Raw genomic sequence first — 23,501 nt, 5'->3', positions numbered from 1 at the left:
TTTGAAAAACTTACTGTATTTTTACAGCACTGACTGTTCAGACCACATGATGGCACTAGATCCTGGGGATAAACAGTAACTCCAGAGTGACAATTAAGAAACAGTTCAGTATAATTCAGGATATAAACAGGAAAGAGTTGCTAACCTGTGAGGTATCCTGATGTTTGTGTATCAGAAATGAACAAGTCGTGTTTCTGATCCTTGAAGGCACTCCAAACAGAAGAACGGGACAGAATTTCATTTACCTACAGTATGTGAAGAGATAACACAGTGAGCAAGTGCCATTTGTTGTGTTCTAGGCAAATAAACCCATTTTCTATTGCCAAACCATTCTGAAGGGATTACACCGAAGAATATGGCAGTAGTTCAGGTTGCAATATGGAATTTGTGCGCATTTCCAAGGAGACTTTTCCATGTGAATTGAGCAGCTGAACACAATGCTCAAAAGAAGTTCTTCAGTAGCTTGACTTTATCCTGTTCCCCAGAAAGGGGACAAGGAAAAGCAACCCTAGAAGCAGCCTTTGCCACTCACTGACAGCTGAGGGAGAATAGGACTTTTCCTGTACTAGAGCAAGATAAGGACTACTTGGAAGAAAGACCTATTCCAAGTTTCCTCCCCTTGAGAAAGCTTTCAAAAAAACGGTAAGAGGAAGGCATTAAGAACTAGCACTTATTGGGACAAATTTACTTAGATATACATCCATTATGCTGCTGCACTTATGTATTTATTCAGAAAACAGAAGAGAAATTTATATTCATTACACAAGTTCTGAAGAGTTGTCAGTTAAAGATAACCAGCTCATAGAACATTTCTGCACTTGGGATTTGTCTTTTATTACTGGTCTTCACATGCATTGAAGCAATGACTTCTCCACAAGCAAGAGGTAAAGAAATTCCAACCCATAATCATTTTGCAGTTGCAGTGTGCTAACACTTTAGGTGGAATGATGCACATGACAGCCAGAAGGTTAAACAAGGGATGTTCAGAGTTTGGTACACACCTACCAAGTGTTAAAGCCCAGATAAGGACTTGTGAGTACTCACCTGTTCCCCATACTGCAGACTACGAGACATGGATTTCAGAGTCTTAACAATCTGAGCTTTTGTTGCAGATGGGCTCTCCAGGTTCTCAAGACCAACACCTTCAAGCAGCTTCAGAAGATAAGGGACCAAATCTGCTTTCAAAGCCTGCAAACATACCCAAATGAGTTGTCTTAACACGGACAGGAAGTTCCACACAGAATTTTTATATCACTAGCACTTGTGTGAACCAAAAGCACCAAGAGTTATTACTGCAAATGCCAAGATGAGTCCATTTTTCCTGAGCGGTGTGAATACAAACAGGAGAAAGCAAAGATACTGTCCAGGAATTCTGCTCTATCTAGGTGTAAACTCAGTTGAATTAGATGGTGTTCCACTACACTTTCTCAGTGGACACAACACTACCCTGTGCATTAAGCTTCAATGATCAGGTAATATCCTTGAACAGGTCTGCATTTTAGATAAAAAACTTTTCCAATGAGAAAAGCACATTACTTAAGTGTCCAGGAGACTTCCCAGATGTCATTTAAGTTGAACAGTTTAAATATAACACATTTTTACAGTCTGAGAATGTATTACTTACTTGGGCTACTAAGTCAGTTTGTTCCTTCTGAAACATCCTATTTAGTGTTTCACAGGCTATCCCAACTACATCTGATCTCTTTTTCATTCCATTCATGAGAGGGCCAATGGTCTCCAGCGATGCCATTGCTCTAACACAAAGCTGTAGAGAGAGAAACATCCTGAGGACTCTACTTTATGCCAAGATTAATGGTTATTGCAGGTATGGTCAGCCAACACCATACATTTCTCAGTGTTTAATCTTCAATTCTCCATTATTAGTGGTGCTCACTTGCTACACCATATTTACAGTTAGAATAATGCCCTTTTAGGAACACTACTAAACAATACAAGTAACTCCAGCTAGGCTCTTCTCCCCTCAAGCACTTAAATGATTCAGTACCTCATTGTCTGACAATATGTGCATGACACGAATGGCACTTTTAGGAATGGCATTGTTCTTGTGATTCATAGCCTGGATTATCTTGTGAAGATGACCAAGAGGAGGAACTTGATCAGCTAGCTGAGGCTGGGCACTGAACAGGCACACAGTTGCTGTGGTAATGGTTTCTAAAGTTTCCCCCTGCAGAAAATTGAAAATCAACAGAAAGTGTAACTCAGTAAAGCCTTATGTATGATCATAATAACAACATTTCTCACTTGCTTTGCATTATAGATTTTTTCCCTAATGCTTTTATATCACTTTGCTCTCAAACTGTTAAAACAACAAGTTAAGAACATGATTATCAGCTCCAATAGCGGCAAACATTCACTAGTTCCACAAAGACAGATCACACAGGAATTCCTAAGCACTATTTCTAGCATATTGAGAATCCAATATCTGGCTAAGTTGCTTGGTGGAAGCACTGATAGCATGGATGTTCAGGTGACCACCTGAATTCCTAAAGGATTCTGCAGTCTGTGCAGAAGCACTTGTCATGCCCTGTGTATTCTTCATGCCTCTACAAACTTCTATCACATCTTTGTAACAAAGGTGCCTGTTTTATTCAACATGCTACTTAGTTTCCATCCTGCAAGTCTAACACAGAATCTGTCTGAACACTTAAAAATTAATTTTTAAACTGTAACACATTTGTTGTACTCATTACACTAACTAAGGTGGCAGCCTTAGTCACATAATTTATACCAGAGTGGGAAGTCAGTGTTGCAGAAGGACAACAGAAGTCTCAAGAGCAGAAAATTTTTAGGTGGTGTAGAACAAATGCCATTTTTTAAAGTTGGTCAGTCATGGAATAATTAAAAGACACTTCATTTGTTAAGCCTCATCTCTAGCACAAAATAAGTCTCTAAGACTTAAGTGAAGCTAATTCTATGGCTTCAGGGACTTTAAAAACCTTGACTCACGTTCAAAAGTTGCCTAAACATATCTATATACTTTTACAGAGAGTCAGAAAGCAGACAGAAAACCCCATTTATGATGGGAATAAAGTGTGAGAATTTAAGCTAATCAAAAACTAAAAGACTAAAAACTTAAGAATGCTAAACAAATTGAAAGCATTAAAAAAAAAAAATCATCTTACATGGGGGTTATTTTTCTCCAGCAGTTCAGTAAACTTTTCCAACAGTGCAATGAGAAATTCTCTTGGTTTCCGTAAAACCCAGGCCGGCTGGGCAATAAAAATCCTGAGGAAGACTCCCCCCACTGAAAGTTCACCTTCTGCCTCACCATACACCACAGCAAAGTCTTCAGGCAGCTGTTGAATTGTAAAGTAGAAGTTATTGACAAGGGTATTTGAGAGATCTAAAACTGTTTCTCTAAGTGGTCAGGATCGCTAACTGTATTCTCTGAAACAGAGCTGTGCAAGGCCAATAAACTCTTCTTCTTGAAAGAACATGAGGTAAGAAGTGACAGTAAAAAGAACAGTGCAGTGCGGGCAGTACCACTACAGTGAACTTTTCTGTCAAAGAATACAAAGAACTGAACCTACAACTGCCAACAGTGGCAAACCCTAGTTCAAGAGAAGCACCAGCAACAAGGCTAATGATACAATGCCCTTTCCTTCCTTGCACACTTCAGGGAAAGGTTTCTCACCATCACTCTAGGGAAGTTTTCAGTTTTCATCTGGATCAAAATAGACATTATGATGTGTTTAGAAACTGGTTTAATGTTGAACTAGAGTACTGTTGGAAGGAAGTCATGTCTAGCTTTTCACAGATAATCACTACATACTGAACCACCTCATTGATGGGCCTGATGCGAGGGAATGGCTTAAGGACACGAATATTTTTTGAGACCCAGTCACTTACTGAAGTTACTTCACATTTACCAAGAGCAAATTTACTATGGCTGTGTAGTGACAGGACTTTTTCCAGCAAGCCAGTGATGTCTCAATATTCTCCTTTGTTGCTGACTTTTGATGAGTTTTAGAATCACCTAAATTATCAAAATATTCAGAGTATGCTGACAGTGGTTTTGCCCGTGTCTCATTTCAAGCTGCGAGTAGTAACAATAGCATCAATTCAACATTAAACCAGTTATGTTTCAGTTATGTTTACAGCACAGCAGTGAACTGCTGGTAGTACTTCATGAGAAAATCCTGTTTAGAGTCCAATACAAGCATCTATTATCATGTGGCTTACAGCCTCCCTGGACACACCCAAAGTAGAAACAGTATACTTTTACCTTCCAGTTCGTGTCAGGGTTGTCCCTCTGAAGTTTAAAGTGCCTTTAAAAAGAAAGTAAGTTTTAATGAGCAGTAAAAGAAGCAGTTGTCTTCTCTACTTGACACTTTAGTCTCCCTCCATCATTGTGAAGCAGCTCCAGTTTCTAAGCTCCATTCTACCCCCATTGTATCCCTTCAAATCCTACAGCAGTGAGCAAATACCTGGACTGTGCACAAACTGCATCTGCACCACTGACTTACTGGTACAGTACAAAAACAGTGAACAAGTTTATTTCACTGAAGTCTGGCTTGCAAGAATTCTACTTTTTACAGGCAGAGCTCTGTCTCACAGTTCTTCAACAGCTACTCTGGTTTACTGCCAGAGAGTATCTCAGTTAAAGATAACTGAGTCAGAAGGTTTCCACATACTCAAGCATCATTTCTCGAACTGTTGTTGATACTCTCTCTCTGGAGCTGTCATTCCAAATTAATTCTGGATTTTCATGGGTTCCCTCAAAGATATGAACAGCAGCTTCAGGGTTGTCTCTCATGGCATCCATGAAGACTCCAGGTAAAAATTTCATCAGTGTGATTCTAACCTAGAAGGGATGAACATAAATGACACTTAGTCTATCATATGACAAACTAACCGACAGGACAACCTGACAGAAACCGAAAACTCCACCATGTCCACTGTCTTTAATGCAAGAATTGCCAAGTGCTAGACTACTACACCACAAAATAAAATAGTGCCATAATTTCAAACAGCAATAGCCAGTGACACTGAAATCTAGGTCTCTACTGTAAAGTCATTACAAATGGAAACCAAACTGCTTATACAAGTTACTGTACATACAACAGCTTCTAGAAGTCTGCTCACAGATTAAAAAGTTAAATTATTTTGAAAAAGCCTGATTGCTCCTTACATGAGTATTTCAGATATAGAAGAGGATTTTTTCACTCACCTTTAGAGTGATGCAGGTAATATCAAGAAAGAGTTCCAACATGAGCTGTTAAGATTCTTACCTTTGGACCCACCAGCTTATCTGCAGTCATTTTAGCAAAAAGCTCTGCCGTTTGGGCTCGGACCTGTGGATGAGTTGAGTTGCAAAACATATCTAGTAAGTAGATTAAAGCACCTGTAACAAAGAGATAGGGAGCATCCAATTCAGTATATTTTTCTGGTCACAAGTAGTAGAAAATCCCCAATTCCACACTGGTTATTTTTAAGGGAAGAAGGGCCACTCTATGCACTTTAGGCCCATTGTTGCAGGAACATGTGCTTTCACTGTAGTACTGTACCTTTTGCCATGGCCTCTTTAATTATTTTTGTGCTAGATGTCAGGGCATACAATGTTTCAAGGACAAGCTGCCGACCTGTCAAAATAAAGAGCACTGAGAACTTTGTGTCACAGAGAATGAATAAAGGAAGATAAATATAACTGATCTCAACAGAAAACTGTATCAAAACTGCAATAAAGCTTCTGACAATTACAAGCGTAGGGATTTCTGCCTACACTACATTAGTTAAGGAATGTCAAATCAATCCCACATTCTAATACAGCATAACTTCTTAATTAGATGCTAATTAGCTATATTCCCAGAAATAATTTGTCAGTGGAACACTACACAATTCAGAAGTAATCAGAATACCTGCATTTCCTATGTTTCAGGTAACACATTTCAGACAAAAAAACTGGTCACACACATTTTTGTAAACCGTCCTTGTTAGCTTTGGATATGATAGTCACTAATGTGTAAGTCAGCTGACAGAAGTGACTTAGCAGCATATCATAGGGCCTGTGTGATGACAGAGATGGTCTAAATTTAACATTTGTTTAAAAAACTATTTCTATTCCTGCTTCTTGTCATCTTCTTTTAAAAAATGGTGATTCCTGTTTGGTAGCTCTGCTTTTCTTATCTAGAAGAGAACAACTGATAGCTTAAGAATGTTATTAGGACTAGGCATAGAAACACCATGCTTCACTGAGGATGTATTGCAGTACTGTCTTTACTGCTCTCATTAATAGCTGAGCAACTGGAATGGAGCACAGCAACAGCTGGGAAGCCTGAGGAAAGCTTAGTTCCAAAAAAGAGGTGTTCTTACTGTAGCTTCTCTTCATAACCCAGGTCTCTATCCTATAAAGCTAACAAGACCATTGTACCCTAAAACTCAGAGCTAATTTCAGCCAGCTGCATTCTTATAAATTCCTGAGATGGAAACCCTTTCCCTTGCAAGATGGAGAATCCTATGGTACCTACTTGAAGGTAAGGAATGCAGGAGTGCCAGTAAGTTGGCAAGGACCATTGCCTCAGCAATGTTGTTAACACATTCTTGATTACTTGTTACTATGTTCACTACCTGCAAAAGATCAGAAACAGCACTTGATTATACTTCAGCTATTCAGACACTTTTCAGAAAACCCAGTGTATGAAGTCAGCCAATTCACTGGCCACCAGGACTGAATAATTTCAACATTTATTTCTGCCACCAAATTGTTTTGTCTCTTCGGGCAAGAAGGATGTAAAGACACAGGCATGACACATGTTCCTCCAGGGAGGAACTGACACCTTGGAACCCCAATCTTAGTATTTTTAGATGCTACTCTAACAGCTACACAATCAGGTCTGTTTATGGTGATTATGTAAAGCATCTGGACAGAGAAGTTGGGAGTTTGTGGGGGTTGGTTTGTTTTTTGGTTGGTTCAGTTTTTTACCTCCAGAGCCAACTGCTGCACCAGACCAGCTCCATGAACACGCAGAAGGGAGAATATCAACTTAAAGTGCCCTATGCATTCACACTCAGAACCTGCAAGAGACCAAGTAAGTTACTCTCCATGTTAGCCAAAGCATTCACCGAAGGCCAATTCCCATGCCCATATCTCACTATACAGAGAGGTGTTAAAGACTACACAGCTGTATGTGGTCGGACACAGAAGTTTTAATAGCTCATACAGGACAGCATCTGCTGCAGAGTTAGAATTAATCTATTAATCTAGCTAATCTATTAATCTAGCTTCCACACAATTTCAGGTCAACAATATTTCAAAAACAAGAGGGTAACTCCCCACTCCAAAGAAAGGAACTGATGTAGTTGGACTACCTAGTTACTTGCATACTTACAAAACAATGAAACAAATTTTGTAATTGTATTTATCATTGACCATCAAAACCTAGTGTCTTCAAATACACTTGCCCTTTCAGAATGTCCCAGCTCAGAGCAGGCTTGCTGACTCCAGCAGGAGCAGCTGCCTTCAGGTTTATAACTGCAAGCACAGAGAACATCCTAACCAGCTATTATTAGATGCCACAATAGTAACAGGGTTTGCTTTTAGAAGCAGCATATAATACAGTAGGAAAACATCCTAATCATTTATCTCAGGCTTTTTCAGTCTATACATTGATGTCTGCTCATTAAACTTTGCTGCCCATTCTCAAAAGCATCTTCTCTTGCTTTTCTACAGCCCTAACACAGGTGCCATTTAGGTTTATTACTACAAAGTACTCAGTTCAAGGAAGAGTTTATGATGCAAGGAAGTTTAAAAAACAGTTGAAGAATCTTTGAAGGATTACAGAAAGTTGCTTTCAAGAGGTTTAAGTCTTCCTAGCAACAGCAGGATTGAATTACATTTAAAACCTAATGATTCAGACATGAAAACAGATAAGGCTTGAATTTAATCCAAAATTTTGCTACATTTACTGACAGTGTTTTCCAGGTAAGGAAAAAAAACAGCAAGCTTATATGGCTTACCCACAATGTTAAAGTTTGTCAGCAAGCAAAAAAAGCTTCTTTCTCATTGGAAGATACAGACTACAGAGGTTCAGAGTTTTTAAGGCTGTCCACAGAAGAGTATACTGGGGAAGTTCAGATTTAAGCCTACCTGGGTTGTGTTTTATGACGTTTCTCAGAGCCTCCAGGGCCATTTCAACTCTCCGTAAGCGATCTCCATGTTGATTGGACTCCACTTTCCCAGTCTGAGTTATCGCCATGAGCGTATGAAGGTACTGTGCTTGTGAGCCTACGTAATCCAAGAGGCTTGCAGCAAATGCTTTAGGGAACTTTGAAGCAGAGATGACAGCATTTTTAGCTGTGTGGTGCAACAGTACCCACAGTAGAAGAAAATGTATACAAATAACTTCAATATTTCACATATTCCTTTCTTCCAGACAGGCAGATCTTCTCTATGATCACTAAAACATCTGGATCACATTAAACCCTATTTTTATCTAAACATATACTTAAAAAGCTGCCAGTAGTCCAACAGGCTTGTGTTTGCCCATACATAGAGATTGACTGTAAAGCCAATAGGAACCTTCTGGAATTAGTGAATCAACCCAAGTGTTTGCATCACAAGCTTGTAGAGAGAAGTCACTATGACATCTGAAGAGCACATCTTTATGACAGACTTGGTCTCTTAATTTATTCTGCTCCAGTAAAGAGCTTTCTCATACCATGCCGATCTTGAAGGAAATTTCCATAACATTTTGTATTTCCTCCATTCTGTTTGCACTGACAGATAAACAGGAAGAAGTAGCATTCCAAACACTAGTTTTAACAGAAAAAATTTTAGCTACATCTCACCTCTAGTTGGAAGGTAGGGACCTCATTGTAGACTCTAACAAAAACCTCTCCCACAATAAGTTCCTTTGCATGGTCACTGAAGACAAAGTCAGATCCATAGCTCTTGTCACAATCACCCTTTAAGCAGAGATAAGCAGCATAAGCTCAGACAGAAAATAATCTTGTAGGAAGTGTAAAGCTGTAATCCAATCATGAAATAGGCAATACCTGAACCGAAAACTCAATGCTTCAGCAAGTCAGAAGCTCAGACTGAAACATAACACGAAATGAACAAGAAAATCTTAGGGTTTTCTGTTTTCTTTTAAAACTATGGAATGAAGAAAGTGACTTTGGGGTAGACAAGAATGGATACTTGTATTAACCATACAGTTGCATCCCAAGAGGATATAGGAAAACACAGAACAGTTTTTTAAAAAAATAGTACTGGGATTTAAAGTAAAGAGTATCTTACTCTCTTAATCATGCTTTCCTGCTGAGATTCCAAAAACTCAAGTAATTCAGCTCGTGTCCCATTGTTCCAGATCAAGTAGGGGTTCTCTGTGTTACTGTTAAGCATCTTCAGAGTCTAAGAAAAGGAATTTACACAGTGTAACACATTTACAACAGTTTTGGATTGTTATGCACAGTAATGAGCACGTTTCATGGCAATCTCATTAACAGCTAGACTAATTACACAAGCAAGTTTAAAGTAGGAAGCTTCCCAATTGGAAAAACATACAGGAAAAACTATGTCCAAGTTATGTGGTAATGTACAATCTAAATTTTAGTTTTCTCTTTATTCTGCTCTGAGACACACTTACTTCAGATTCTCTATCCATTTTTGACAGTGAGCAGCAACTACCTGCAGTATCTCTTTACAGATGACTTCCTTGGCACCACTTTTAAAGAGTTAAGTATAACCTTTGCTGTCCATCATCATTGTCCTTAAGACTTGAACAATTAACTCCACTTTTTTGTTCCTGTATTTGTTTTGCAAACATTAGTCTATAAAGCACTGCTCCTGTCCACAGTCTTTGAGGCTGAACCAGTTTCTTTTCCCTGCAGTTACCTCAACTGCAACTAAAAATCACACTGCTGTTCTCAGTATCAATTTGGTGTAAGAGAGTTCAGTGTTTTAGAAGTGACCAGCTACTCCTTGTATAAATCACTAGAGAAAGTTTTGGCCAACGGATACTTACCTCAGTAGGACTGACCACAGCAAGTTTTCTTGCAATGTAGGGTGTCAACATTCCAGCCAAGCTTTTCCTGATTGCTGGGTTTTCAGGAGTAGCTTGTTCATCAGAAAGATACCCTCCAAGGCGACTCAGGGCCAGGAGACTGAGCTTAGCAAGGCTATTTGCTACCTCCTGAAAAATATGGACACAGATTGAGAAAACCTACAGCTTTCTTTTGATAGCAAAAATTTACTTTTATACTGTTTGATATAGATTAACAGTGTCTTGCATGAAGTCCATTAGAAATTGTGGGCTTTGGCATCTTTAACAGTTGAATACTTTAAGAAACAAAACAAAAACAAAACCTCAAAGAGTATTCATCACTATACAAAAATTCCCTTCCAAAACTCTCTGTTGATGTTACTCTTCATGCTATTCAATCATTCTAACAAATATTTGAATACACTTGGTCTCTTAGTAAGAGATGGCAAACAATAGCCACTGATTATTGACAACACCTTGGCAACATTACCTGGTGGTTTGAATCTTCACTTTTCTGAATCCCACTCTCCTCCAGTGTATAGTCATAGTTGAAGAGGTAACCCAGTAAGTACCACAGAACTCCAGCTTGGAACAAATGTGTTTGTAGCCAGTAATCTAAGGCAAAGGAGCTAACACACTCTACTCCTAAAGCAGCTACTCGTGGTATGGTCTGGGAGGAAAAAAAGAAGTTTGCCTTAATGCCTGTAACCAAAGAATGCCAACTGGTTTCTGTACCAAAGATTTAAAAGCCAAAACTTGCTAATTCTGCTGTACTATCTAAGCAGCCCAGAGACATAATTTCTGCAGCTGCAGTATTGGTAACTAACATGGCCAATTAGTCAGCATCTTTCAAAGGGAAGAGTACTTGAATAGTTATTTCATATGATTAGAAAGAAGCATTGATGAACTGCTGGAAAAGCAATTCAAAACTGTGGCAGAGATTGCCAGATGAGTTTTTTATGGCAATACATGTGTCCTGCAGGGACTAAAGAACACACAAGCATATACAGTCAATTACTAGAATCTGATTTTAGTCTCATGTTTTCACACATCCCACATGAAAAGTTAAAGACAAGCTTTCCTTTCTTAATTCAGACAAAATTAATAATTTTTATAACATGAGACAAGTTCAAAAGAGATAAATGGCGAGAAAACTTCCTAAATACTCTTCCCAGAGTTTATGCTGACTTTAGAGTCTATCTGCTTATGCAAGGCCTAGTTGTAGTACTTTAATCTGCTGATTTAGTACAGTAAGCCAAGCTGCCTGATATGCCAGTTAAAAGGCAAAAGTAGCTGAATCTTTAGAGAGGCTGCAGTTTAAATCTCCAGTTTAAATGGATTCAAATAAAAGTATTGAAACAAGGCAGTTGAGTTCTGAATCTCATGATTTTCTGGGATCTTACAGAAAGGTTTGACCAGGCACTGCCACTATGAAAAAAGGCTGAGAGAATTGGGTTTGTTCAGCCTAGAAAAGCAAAGGCTTGAAGGTGACCTAATTGGGCCCTCAAGTAGGGAGACTGCACAAAAGAAGGAGAGGGACTATCTACAACTGTATGGAGTGACATGACAAGGGGAAAAGGCTTCAAACAGAGAAAGTAGGTTTAGACCAGATATTAGGAAGTATTCTTTACTCTGAAGGTGGTGAGGCACTGGAACAGATTGCCCAGAGAAACTGTGGATGCCCCATCCCTGGCAGTGTTCAAGGCCAGGCTGGATGCAGGTCTAGGCAACTTGGTCCAGTGAAAGGTGTCCCTGCCCATGGCAGGGAGTTTGGAATTAGATGAACTTAATGTCTCTTCCAACACAAACCATTCTATGATTCTATGACTGCCTTATCTGCCCAAAACCCAGAATATTCCCCTAAACATTTAACGGTTAAACACCCATTTGGACAAAGGAAAGGAGCACTCACCTTGCCATAATACAGTAGTCTACAGAGGTCCTTAATTATGTTAGGCATTTCTGTAATCTTCTCTCTGCATTCCTCAAACTGAGCTGCAACACTATAACACTTACTAATGTATCCACATACCTACAAAACACAATATTTTATTGGTTCCAAGAGGAGGAAAAATACATATTTACAATTGTATTTTTATATGTACAATACTAAATCAATGTTTTAATTATCTATACACACACACACTTGTTTTATTATCATATTATACATATACATACACAATGCAGTCTTCTGAGAAGACCATACACTCATTTAAAGCTGCTGCTTTAAACTCACCTGTACAGACATATCATCTGGCTTGCTAGATCGAGTCAACACTGCTACACAACGATTAAATGCTTCTTGCAATACCTGTGAGGATTGGATGACGCACAAATTTAGTCACGACAAAAAGAGGTAAAAGCCAGCAAAATCAAAACATTAGCTGGTAAAGTAATTTTTAATGGCAGAAAGGAAACATTTGACAAAAACCTGCTGCTTGCATAAATGGTTTGTAGTGCAAAATTCCTTGCAAGTACTAGTAATAACCTTTGATGCTTTAAGAGCTGACAGTCTTTTCACACGTGAGCTAATACCTCAGCCAGTGTGCAGCCAGTGTGCACACTGCACACAAGTTGCGTGGGAGTGTGGATCTCCTGGAGGGCAGGAAGGCTCTGCAGAGAGATCTGGATAGGCTGGACCAACGGACCAAGGCCAGCTGTGTGAGGTTCAACAGGCTGAAGTGCTGGGTCTGGCACTTGGGTCACAAGAACCCCATGAAGTACTACAGGCTGGGGGCAGAGTGGCTGGAAAGCTGACTAGCAGAAAAGGACCTGGGGGTGCTGCTCAACAGCCACTGACCATGAGCTAGGGTGTGCCCAGGAGGCCAAGGCAGCCAATGGCATCCTGGTCTGAATCAGCAACAGTGTGGCCAGCAGGACCAGTACAGCGATTGTCTCTCTGTACTCAGCACTGGTGAGGCTGTACCTTGAATGCTGCGCTCAGTTTTGGGCACCTCTCTACCAGAAAGATATCAAGATACTAAAGCATGTCCAGAGAAGGGCAACAGAGCTGGGGAAGGTTCTGGAGTACAAACCTGATAAGAAGGAGCTGAGGCAATAGGGGTTGTTTAGCCTTGAGAAAAGAAGGCTAAGCAGAGACCTTATCACTCTCTACAAGCACCTGAAAGGAGGCTGAAGCAAGGTAGGGATTGGTCTCTTTTCCCAAGAAACAGAAGACAGGACATGGAGAAATGGCCTCATGTTTTGCCAGGGAATGTTTAGACTGGATATTAGAAGAAATTTCTTCACTGAAAAGGTGGTCAAGCACTGGAACAGGCTGCCAAGGGAAGTGGCTGAGTTGCCATCCCTGAAGGTAATTAAAAAGGCATGAGGATATGATTTAGTGAGACTTGTCAGTGATGGGATTAACAGTTGGACTCAATGATCTTCAGCATCTTTGCCAACCTCTATGGTTCTAATATCGTAATATGTGCAATGAAAAGGCCTTCTGCTCAAGTGACTTGTTCATATTTATCTATTCTTTCACATAAAAAATGCAGCAGTGCTGTAAAGGAGTAAAGAAACTGTGTATGTAGCTTGTTTATCCACAGTTCAATAGATAAGCCTAGGTCCAGAAAAAGGTATACTCTGCAAGATGTTTCTCCTACTGTATCCAGAATATCTGAGATGTTAAGAATAACGGGTGTCTCAGGACCAAAAATCATTCTCAATTATATCTGATTTCCCAGGCATTGAGGATCTAAGATTTCCAGTTATGGAAAAGTTAGACTAAAAGCATGCATTTCAACACTTTTCTTTACATATACCTCAATTCCACTTTCTCTTCTCAGTTCTTCTGCATTTAATGCTGAACAACTGACAGTATGAAAAGCAAGTTCTGTAGCAGCAGGCAACAGTGGAGATTCTTTGGAAAACAGAAGGTCATCTGATGTTTCAATGGTAATGGTCTTAATCAGCATAGGATAGCCTGCATACTTGTAAGGTTTCAAATCTGAAAGAGGAAAAAAGTCCAAGTTTATATATAATACACATTCTAAGCAATTTAAGCCACCACAAAATTATTGGTGGAAGATATATCAGATATACAAGGACTAGGAAACGAAGCCAAACACCCAGGAAATCTGGAACAAGGCTGAGCAGTCCACACAATCTAACTCCACATCACATAGAACTGTTCATGCTAGAAGCTAACAGAGCTTCACCGGAAGAACTCATTTAAGATCAAAAAGGCTTATCTCCAGCTCAGTAAGCCCCCAAGCTCAAAGTCTTCTCTCTCTCCAGTATAGCTTGGTCTTTGTCTTGGGCCAGGACTGACTAATAACAAGCCTACAAGGACCTTGTCCAGTTTGACACAACAATTTGAAGTTTTAAATTGCATTTTTCATTCCTGTAGAATTCAGCGGTGCTAAAGCACAATTTCATTTTTCACATGAAACCAACTGCAAGCCAACACATTAAGTCTATACCAATGGTGTCCCTAGCTCCATGTAACTGACAGGACTATGATTGCATGTGAGGTTCTTAGTTTACCATTATAATGTAACACTTAAACAACAAAACACTGTTGGCTCTGCAAGACTTGGACATGGCAGCAGCTACCAGCCTGCGGCTGGAGCCAAGTGTTAGGGTGCTCTAGCTATCCCTCTTTCCCAATTGAGCAATGAGATAGAGTCCTTGGGCAAGCGTGCTGCAACACAACCTAATGCTGGTCAGAATTTGTGCAAGAATGGCTCATTGTTAATAGCCAGATGATGTAATCTCACGTATAGCAACATCTGGGTGACTGAGTACTAGTGAGGATTTTTCTGCATAGACAGAATTCTCTGTACAGAGGAGGATTCAAATTGATTAGTATTGGAGCAGAGCAATTCAAAGAGCTATTCATGCTGTTATGAATTAAGTTTTACTGCAGATTAGTTTATTCCATAGAAGAAAAAGTCCTAATTTGAAGCCCTATACCATAGCTACATAGTGCTGTGGCAAGTCAGAAACCAGATCCACAGAGCACAGACTAAAGAAGAGAGGAGATTAAAGCTGACTGAAATGACCACTAAATAAATGAACATAAAACACCGAGGCACCATGCTTACCTTCCTTATGCCTGTTGAAGAGGATGCTCTGAGTTTTCAAGATCAAAATTATGTTTTCTGGATCTGGCCCATCTATCACCTTGGCAGACTTTGTGCACAGAAACTCATATGCTTTATTAACTTTTTCAAACATATCCTGCCAATAAGGAGAAACAGCCATAAGTGTTGTTAAGAACACTCTAAATTACTGGAGCATAGTTTAAGTGCAAATAAAATAAAGCATTTCAGGTTACTATCAACAGCACTAGCTTTGCTGCCTCACTGCACTTCAGGAAATACTGCAAACACTGGTTGATAGATTAGTTTTCTTTCATCTCCTGAACTCTGCCCTAGGCAAGAGACTTTAAGTCAATCATACTATGACAAAAGCAGTAAGTACAGTTGGATTGTGAGAATGACTGCATCCTTTGCCCAGTTTCTGAAAGGGAACAAATAGCTTGTTTAGGTCCTGTGTCCTAGCGGGACCACTGTAACTCTAAACAAGATAATTCCTGAGATGTGAGTCTGATCTGACTACACCATTTTACTGTAGAAATCTTAAATCCTTGTATGTTATTAGTTAAATTATTAATCTGTAACATTAATCTGTATTTTATCATTCACCTAGAGCATAGCTTTTAAAAGGAAGAAAGACAATTAAACTGTGCATTTCAAAATTCTTAATATATGCAAGAGCTGAATATGTTCCCATTTCATTAACACCATAAATTTGTGCTGTACATACCCTGCCTTCTGGATTCTTGTCTGGGTGGTATTTTTGAGCCAGCCTGAAATAAGCTTTCCTGATCTTACTTTCATCATTCCTGCAATAAAACAAATTCCATCAATTACACTTAATAACAAAAAAACCTAAAATAACCACAGCAAAACAAGCCTGGGGTTCTGAAAACAGTACTAACACTAAGTGCAATTGAGTGAAAACTACAAAGCACTCCTATTTCCTTTTTAAAACTCTGCTTCATCATCTTACACTGACTGGGGGTAATTGTGTGGTCACAATAGGAAGAAATTTTAAAGATTGAAAGTATTAAAATACTTTCAAGGCGCTAAAGTCCCTCAACATTTTAAATGAAGTATCCAAATGAGCTACATGTGTTGAAAGTTAGTACTTCACCATTTGCAGTAAGTGCACTGTTCTTGAAGTATAAACAAAATGCTGTGGGTTCACTTCTAGAGACCTAAAGTCAGAAACCAGTGACAAGACAGGACACAAAAAACTCTAAGGGTATAATCACCAAGAAAAAGGCAATATGGGGGAGGGAAAAGGATGATTAGCAGAATTTGAATACGTTCAAAGGAGCTTTTTTTCTGTATATTCTTTGCTCACTATGGTAAAAGCTTGTCCTTTAAAAGAGCAAAGCTCAGAGCACTCTTTTTCCTATTTTCAGCTTATCTAAATACTTTAACAATTGTTTTCTCAAACATTGGAATTGTACTTCCAAGCTTTGTTTCTTTTTAGCAAAGCAATCCTCCACTGTGAAAGAAGCAAGTGCTACACGTGACTGAGCTAGTACCACTAACTCATTCCAACTACCAAGATAAGAAACTTCAGTTTGTTCAGTGCATGGAGTTTATATAAAAGTATTTATACAACTTTAAATCCTGAAGACAACTTACTGGCCTTGTCCTCTGGGTAGGTTAAGAACTTCATAGGCATCATCTATTGACATGGTAGGTGGCTTCTTCTCCACCTCCTTCTTCCAAGCTTCTAGGGTATCTTTCAACAGTTTAACCTCAAGAATTACAATTTATTAGTGCTTCATTTATGCTGACACCAGTATACATAATTTTTAATAAAATGCGGTTTTACTAATGGATCCTGTATTTTATTCAAGATAAAAGCACCTTGAGATTAAAATGACTATGTAAGAGTCAAATCAGAAGATGGAGAATCACTTAAATCACAGCTCAAATCATGATACTATAGAAACTGAAAAGCTGCATGAATAAATAAAGCTGCTTAGACAGATCTAGTCCATAGACTACTTGTACCGAAAAGATCTCTTCAGTTAATGTACTGACATGTTAGCTTGGTTTCTTTGGCAGTGTGGACAAATAAGAACCCCAAAGTCATGATTTCCATTCCCTCTCCCTGCTCCCAAAATAAGAGTCACTGAAACATTCTCTGAAGTTGCTTGGATGCTCGATTTTGCTATTCAAGTAGTCACCACAAGAAGGATACACTTACAACATTGCTATGTGGAAAGAACACTATGCTGCTTCAAGATAAAGTAGGGTTTAATGTATCTATTTGTGGACCAAAATTCACAATAAAGGAGTTACTTGCAACAAATCTAGCACTTGATTTTGTTAATATTTTAGGGCTTTTCATTAACTTTTAGGACTGAAAGATCAAGAACTAAATGAATCCTAAAATACTTCTTACTTACTGGATCTTTAATTGGCCAGTCTGGAAATCTGAGTGTATCACAAAGATGCTTGAGGTAATAAATGTTACAGAATAGCTCATTTTCCAGTTGGGGATAGTTGATAACAGGGATGGGACAGTATTGGTAGAGGGCTCTTGTATTGCTTTGAAGACGAGGAGTGAAGTCAGCAAGATGAGCAGCAATCTTCTCGATCATTAGACGCCTAAAAGTGACAAAGTTTAGTTTAACACTTGCCCAGCAATCCTTAATCCTCACTCACTGTACAAGTATGTTCAATTATTTCTTCTGAAAAGGTTTTCCTTAGAAGTTTCCCACATTTCAGTAGGGATTCATAATAGGACTCTGTCCTATTCTATTAGAGAGCTATTTAAACACCATGAAAATTAGGGTATTAAAATCAATTAAAAGTGATATTTTCTTTTTCTCAACACCTCTTTACTTTCTGGAAGACCCTAATATGTATTGGAATATTAGAGGTATATCACACAGATAGGTGCTGGTAATAAAAAAGTACATATAAATGAGTAAGTATAAAGCACTTCACATACACAGTCAAGTCTTCATTCACAAAAGTAATTTACTCAAGACATTCAGGGAAATATTCCCCTTCCCACTGCCAATTGTGCTCTCTCCTGCCCTGGTTATTTTTGGTTGAAGCAGAGCACAATGTAGAACACTGCCCTTGCAGAAGGCAAACAAGAGGAAACCAAGGAATTCATGTATTTTCAGCTTTCTTTAAGAACATCAAATACCTCTTCAAGATAACCTGTAGTTCAGATTTATTTGTCCCTCTGACAGAAAAGAGTTACCTCATTTCATTGCTCCAAATTGCTTCCGGAGTGTCAAATTCTCCAAGGAATATCTCGGAAAATTTTTCTGGTTCATAGTTTTCTAAATAACACACCATTGCTTCAGGAAGAATATGTCCAAGTATACTTCTTTGAACTATATCTTGACTTTTTGTCTACAGAAGAGATCACATGGTCATCTCTAAGGTAATTGAATTCTGTCTTGCTAAATAATTTGAGACCAAAAAATTCTCCCCCTTTTCCCTTATAGTAGATAAATTCTAGTTAAAACATCTACAGGTAGTCTGCAAAACTATTTGGAAACAGAGGTAGTTACTGTTGCAATCTACTCACTTCTTCAGACTTGAAAGCTTGTTTTGTATGTGTGTATTTCAAAAACCTAGAAGAGAAACAGCAGTTATCTTCTTTTTGTTTGATACTTAGGTACTCTTGAATAGTAGCAGATCAATACAGCCCAGCTGGCAGGTATTACACATTTACTTTGAGATAAAAGAGTAACTGCAACAGTTGTACGAATTTATGTACTCAGTTCATTAAATCCTTGGGAACACCACCAAGCTAAGCACTTTTGTGTTATAAATCTTGCCTCACGTTCATCATTTCAGTTTGAAAGTTTTACTCCTAAAACCTGGTTTTCTACACACACAAAAAAAGATGCTGATAGAGACACAGACAACCTCTGCGCTGTTAGATCATCACTGCAGGGATGACACAGGATTATTTTAGACTAAATGCTGACAGTTCTATTACACTGGAGTCATCATGGAAGCATGAAATCATTGCCCAATGCATTTCACAGTCCAAGAGACTTATCTGGAATTGTAGGACAGCTTTCTATGAACTATTGCATTCAGAAGAAAACTACTGACAAGAATGGCAGTAGCTACCTAAATATGCAGTGCATTATCAGGACGTACAGACTGATTTAACTGTTTTAGGCTTCAATATTGAAAGAGGCTATTTGATTTTTTAAACTCTTTCAATAGCTGCCTACTATCAAAAGCTACATCAGCATACATGTAGCCTGTGTTACTGCTTTTTAGTGCTTGTAAATGGCTAATTCTGCAGTAAGGCAAGCCTAGTTGTACTCTTAGAACTGTATCATCAGACACATTCTCCTTCCCTCTCTGGAAGGATAAGTAAGTCACCTTTTAGTGACTGATTAGATCATGTGGAGGCAATTCTTCTAGAAGAATTTCATGTTGGTTCTAGCAAGCCACACTCCCCAGAGGATGTAGAGATGTAGAGCAGCAGTCCTCAGCGTGACTGGTCAAAAGGTGCTTTTGGCTGTTCTTTTTCCTCACCTTGCAACAGGAAGTACATTGGAACCTGTGTACATCATGATGAAGAAGAATACTCCACTCAGATAAAAACGAGGTAACTGCGGGTTGTCTTGCATGACATGAGAGAGCAATACAGCAACTTTTTCCACCAGGATAGGATCAAAAGTCAGTAATAGCTGAAATCAAACACAAGCATTTATATTAGCTGCAAGTAGTGCAAGTTATCTATCCAAAATTGAAGTTTTAACTAATTATTGTGACAACCTAGAAATTTACAGGCATTACAGTTAAAGAATACTTCAGTTTAAAAACAACAAGTGTCAATCAAAAAACATCTAAAGTTGAAAGGGACCTCTGGAGATCATCTTGTCAAACCCCTCTGCTAAAAGTGTGATTTTCTAGACCCGGTTGATAAAGATCATGTCCAGGTGGCTTTTCAGTTTCTCCAAGGATGGAAATATTTCTTTAAGAGATATTGGCTGAAAAGCACAAAATTTGCAACAACACCCTATGAAATGAACAACTGCTTGATCAGAAATCTGCACAATGTTACAATTGTTCCTTGATGTGTTTAACCTCCCTAAAGTATTCACATGAGGAAGACAGAGTAAGCGAAACTTTCACTCATTCAGGTACATTTTTGAAGAGTTACTTACCTGAGTGATATGAGGAAGGCAAGTGCTATCTGACAACAGCCTTTTCACTCTAGGCAGGGGTCTTATAATAGCATTATCCTGATCCCTAAAAAAATCAAGTAGTACAGCAGTAAGCACATATGTCTTTTGTTCAAGAATGAACAATTTTACTAAGCATAAGTATATAAGTATTAGACTATTGAACCCATATTCTTTGCCTTTTTTGTTGACTTCAAAGTTTGTTATTAGACTTGTAAGTGTGGTTTAGTGTCCTGCTTTAAAGCAGTTTTGTTTAAGTTAAACAAGAGCCTGTCTATAGCATTAGAAATGCACATAGCTTGTGCATTCATTCTTGCAGTTCCTTTCACAATATTAGTATTGTCTCACTTACAAACTCTCTATTTGCCCACAGAATTAATTACTACCATGTAAGAGGCTCTTTAATAGAGCTCCTTAATGTACTACTTTCTAAGAAAAGATTTAAGACAGGATTTATTAATTCATGCATCTGCCAGATAAAGTTAACCCCGTCTGCTGAAAATCACTGTTTACCTGCTGGGAAAATATCCACACATGGTGATGAGCATGTTGAGGACAAGTGTGGCAAGGTCAGTCTCATTCAACACAGGCTGCCCGCTGGCAAGCAAGCACCACTTCAGCTGAGGGATGACCTGTAAGGGTCGCCAGCCATCCATACCCTGAGCCCAGCAACGAGTTTTTGAAGTCACCTTCCCATCATTCCATAGTTCCTGCATCTATTGCAAGATTAGAGATTAATTTTAGTTTACTCAGCATTCAGACTCACCTTTGCTCCTAAACACTCACACTCATGACAAGCTTTTAACTGCTATACGGCAGACTACTATAGCTGCATGAAATTTCAATGTGTTTATAACTCTGTCATAGAATCACAAAGAAGAAAGTGTTGATTATACTGAAACTAACTGAGGCATGGAGGGCTGGGCAGTCTTACCAAAAAGGCTGTAGCTCTTGGCACTACATCAAGTCTCCTATCTAGCTTTAATCCTTATTTAAGGAGTTATTTGGAGAACATTCTTTAGCATTGTTTATGGTCCCTCTCACAGTCTGAAATACACTCAGTCACCAGGACAGAAATCATTTGTCAAGTTGTGAGTCTGAAGCTGACAAGTACCTCTTGAAAGCTGTAAGGACCACTCCTTTCTTTGTCAGCATTGCCAAAGTACCATTCTTTCTCGCTCTCTCTCTTCGCATCAGGTGCTGCCTCAATCACGTTGCTCTAAAAGTTGATGTTTACAAGAACAGCTTTAGCTTCACAGTGCAAATATCACACTTCTACAGGAATTGCCAAAAGTACATTGATTTTTTTAAGAATTGTCCCTTTCACAGAGCAACATAAAAGTAGTAAGAAACAAAGGCCCTGTACCTGCAAAGGGACTGTAGCTCTGCTCGTGTGAAGATGTGCCAGAGTAAGAAGATCTACAAGGATTCTGATACCATTTGAATCCATAAGGTCCTTCACATTTCTCTGTTAACAAATGAATTGAGTTACCAAAAGCATTTTCTAGATAAGCATTGCGGCAATTAAGCATTGCAGTTTTATTCAAGTAAGAAGTGACCACAAAAACAGTCAAATCATTCTCTAAAGTGACTGGATTTGGTGCAATCACCACAATATCTACACATTTCCTTCAGCCTTCTCAGCAGTAAATAACAGCAATCACATTCCAGAAAGCTGTATCAAACATTGTTCCAAAACTTCCTCAATACTTGAATTTTGGTTCAAGTTAACCCTGAAAGACTATTTCAGACTATTTTATACAGTCAAAAGACTGATGAACTGCTGTTAAGTGTACATGTCCACCTTACCTTATTGAGGATCAACTTGTTGAGGAAGAGGATCAATCTGTCCCGCTCCAGTCTGTCAGTGCACTGTTTTAGCAGAAAAGAACTACTTAGTATTTCATAGTACATACTGGAAGTTCCCTTCAAAAGTCAACATAGTTGCAGCTGCAAAGCCCCATATTGTTTTTTCATGCCCAGAAAAACTACTAACTATTAAATGCTAAGTTTTGTGCACAGCTAATAAAGGTAGCAAATGCCTTGCTGCCCTCCAACACTATTGTTGCCCTGGATCAAATCAAACTATTCTGCCAAGTCCACTGTTCTATCAGGACTAGGTTTGGATTCCCAGTGAACCAGTTAAAACAAGGACAAGAAAAAAAGAGAAGGCTTTTAGCCAGAAGACAGAGAGGGTCTTTGATATTTCATCCCTGATGAGATTATCAAGGCTCGAGGTAAAGTAACAAGGGACTACCCTGGTTCAGTTTCACTTGCAGCAGCCAAAACTCATGCTGATGCAAAGAAAGAACTCCTTCAGACTGAATGGAAATTTATTTTTGCAAGCTTAATCAGTTGTCAGACATAACTTAACAGACACTTAATAGGCAAAGCAGCTACTACTACCAATCTAATCCACCACATGTGCTCATCTAAAGCTATCATTTCATTAGGTCTGGGGTTACGACTCAAAGTCAGTACTTTGAAATAATGTGATATGGAACAAGATTCTCCTCTTATAAAGTTTCTGCATTTTTCAAAAGCAAGCTGAAGTTAGATCTACATTTTGCTGGCTTTAAAGAGACAAGTTTGAAATACCTCTAGGATCAGAAGGTTTTTTAGTTAAACTTTAATGAAACTGAAACAAAGGGAGATTCTAAGAACAGTTGTTGACAGCATGGAAAAAAGTATTCACAATCTGTAAACCCAAAACCTGGGTTTCACAGTAACTTGAAGGATCTGAACGTATGTTGGACTAGCAGTATGTTAACTACTACATCCAGTAATTTAATGTAATTCTTACCCTTTCTAACATTCCAACAATGTACTTAGTATCAGAAAATGGTCCTATTTCTTCATGACACCTTCCATAAACAATGGCCAATGCTTGCAGACATAAGCATTTCATATTCACTTTTGGGGTAAGCAAGAAGCGATGGTAGAGCTCATTGAAGAATTCATATCTAAAAAAGGAATGAGATTTTAGAAAAGAAAACAAACACAGACCTTAGGAATGAGAGAAAATTTTAATAATGTCTCACGATCTTTTGATTGCTCCACTCTCTTCAGTTTCATCTTCTTCCAGCAGCAATCTTAGATAATAATCCCCTATTTTTATTTCCTCAGAAAGGCACTCATATTTTACCTGTAACACAGAACACCTTACTTAACAATATATATTGTTTCTCCTTCTCTAAATTTTTACTCGCATAACAATACCAAGCTCGATTGCATCTAAAAACTCAACAAGATTAGCAACTTCTAAGCTGTAGGAAAACTGAAATCTGCAA

The 23,501-nt window shown here is 38.6% G+C and overlaps 1 protein-coding gene across 2 annotated transcripts in view; it reads right to left on the bottom strand.

The window, feature by feature from the left end:
- DNAJC13 (DnaJ heat shock protein family (Hsp40) member C13) overlaps positions 1-23,501 on the bottom strand; it is a 57,006-nt gene that overhangs the window by 3,864 nt on the left and 29,641 nt on the right. For both annotated transcript variants that reach the window (XM_059847569.1, XM_059847575.1), the window contains 33 exons: positions 23,253-23,356; positions 23,015-23,174; positions 22,021-22,083; positions 21,578-21,679; positions 21,326-21,430; positions 20,725-20,927; positions 20,194-20,278; positions 19,559-19,713; positions 18,588-18,633; positions 18,255-18,409; positions 17,446-17,647; positions 16,673-16,788; positions 15,780-15,858; positions 15,056-15,191; positions 13,772-13,956; positions 12,241-12,315; positions 11,917-12,036; positions 10,495-10,674; positions 9,987-10,154; positions 9,260-9,373; positions 8,809-8,925; positions 8,108-8,285; positions 6,944-7,035; positions 6,489-6,588; positions 5,529-5,603; positions 5,253-5,365; positions 4,656-4,825; positions 4,247-4,289; positions 3,144-3,317; positions 2,006-2,185; positions 1,625-1,765; positions 1,045-1,188; positions 146-245 (listed from right to left, as the gene is read on the bottom strand). In XM_059847569.1, the coding sequence (XP_059703552.1) occupies positions 146-245; positions 1,045-1,188; positions 1,625-1,765; positions 2,006-2,185; positions 3,144-3,317; positions 4,247-4,289; positions 4,656-4,825; positions 5,253-5,365; positions 5,529-5,603; positions 6,489-6,588; positions 6,944-7,035; positions 8,108-8,285; positions 8,809-8,925; positions 9,260-9,373; positions 9,987-10,154; positions 10,495-10,674; positions 11,917-12,036; positions 12,241-12,315; positions 13,772-13,956; positions 15,056-15,191; positions 15,780-15,858; positions 16,673-16,788; positions 17,446-17,647; positions 18,255-18,409; positions 18,588-18,633; positions 19,559-19,713; positions 20,194-20,278; positions 20,725-20,927; positions 21,326-21,430; positions 21,578-21,679; positions 22,021-22,083; positions 23,015-23,174; positions 23,253-23,356 (4,180 nt within the window). The remainder of the gene's footprint in view (positions 1-145; positions 246-1,044; positions 1,189-1,624; positions 1,766-2,005; positions 2,186-3,143; positions 3,318-4,246; positions 4,290-4,655; positions 4,826-5,252; positions 5,366-5,528; positions 5,604-6,488; positions 6,589-6,943; positions 7,036-8,107; positions 8,286-8,808; positions 8,926-9,259; positions 9,374-9,986; positions 10,155-10,494; positions 10,675-11,916; positions 12,037-12,240; positions 12,316-13,771; positions 13,957-15,055; positions 15,192-15,779; positions 15,859-16,672; positions 16,789-17,445; positions 17,648-18,254; positions 18,410-18,587; positions 18,634-19,558; positions 19,714-20,193; positions 20,279-20,724; positions 20,928-21,325; positions 21,431-21,577; positions 21,680-22,020; positions 22,084-23,014; positions 23,175-23,252; positions 23,357-23,501) is intronic.

This window comes from Haemorhous mexicanus, chromosome 1 (genome assembly GCF_027477595.1).
Source record: "Haemorhous mexicanus isolate bHaeMex1 chromosome 1, bHaeMex1.pri, whole genome shotgun sequence".
Classification (NCBI taxonomy): domain Eukaryota; kingdom Metazoa; phylum Chordata; class Aves; order Passeriformes; family Fringillidae; genus Haemorhous; species Haemorhous mexicanus.
The sequence above is the reverse complement of the archived record's forward strand: the minus strand, read 5'-3'. Positions and strand labels throughout refer to the sequence as shown.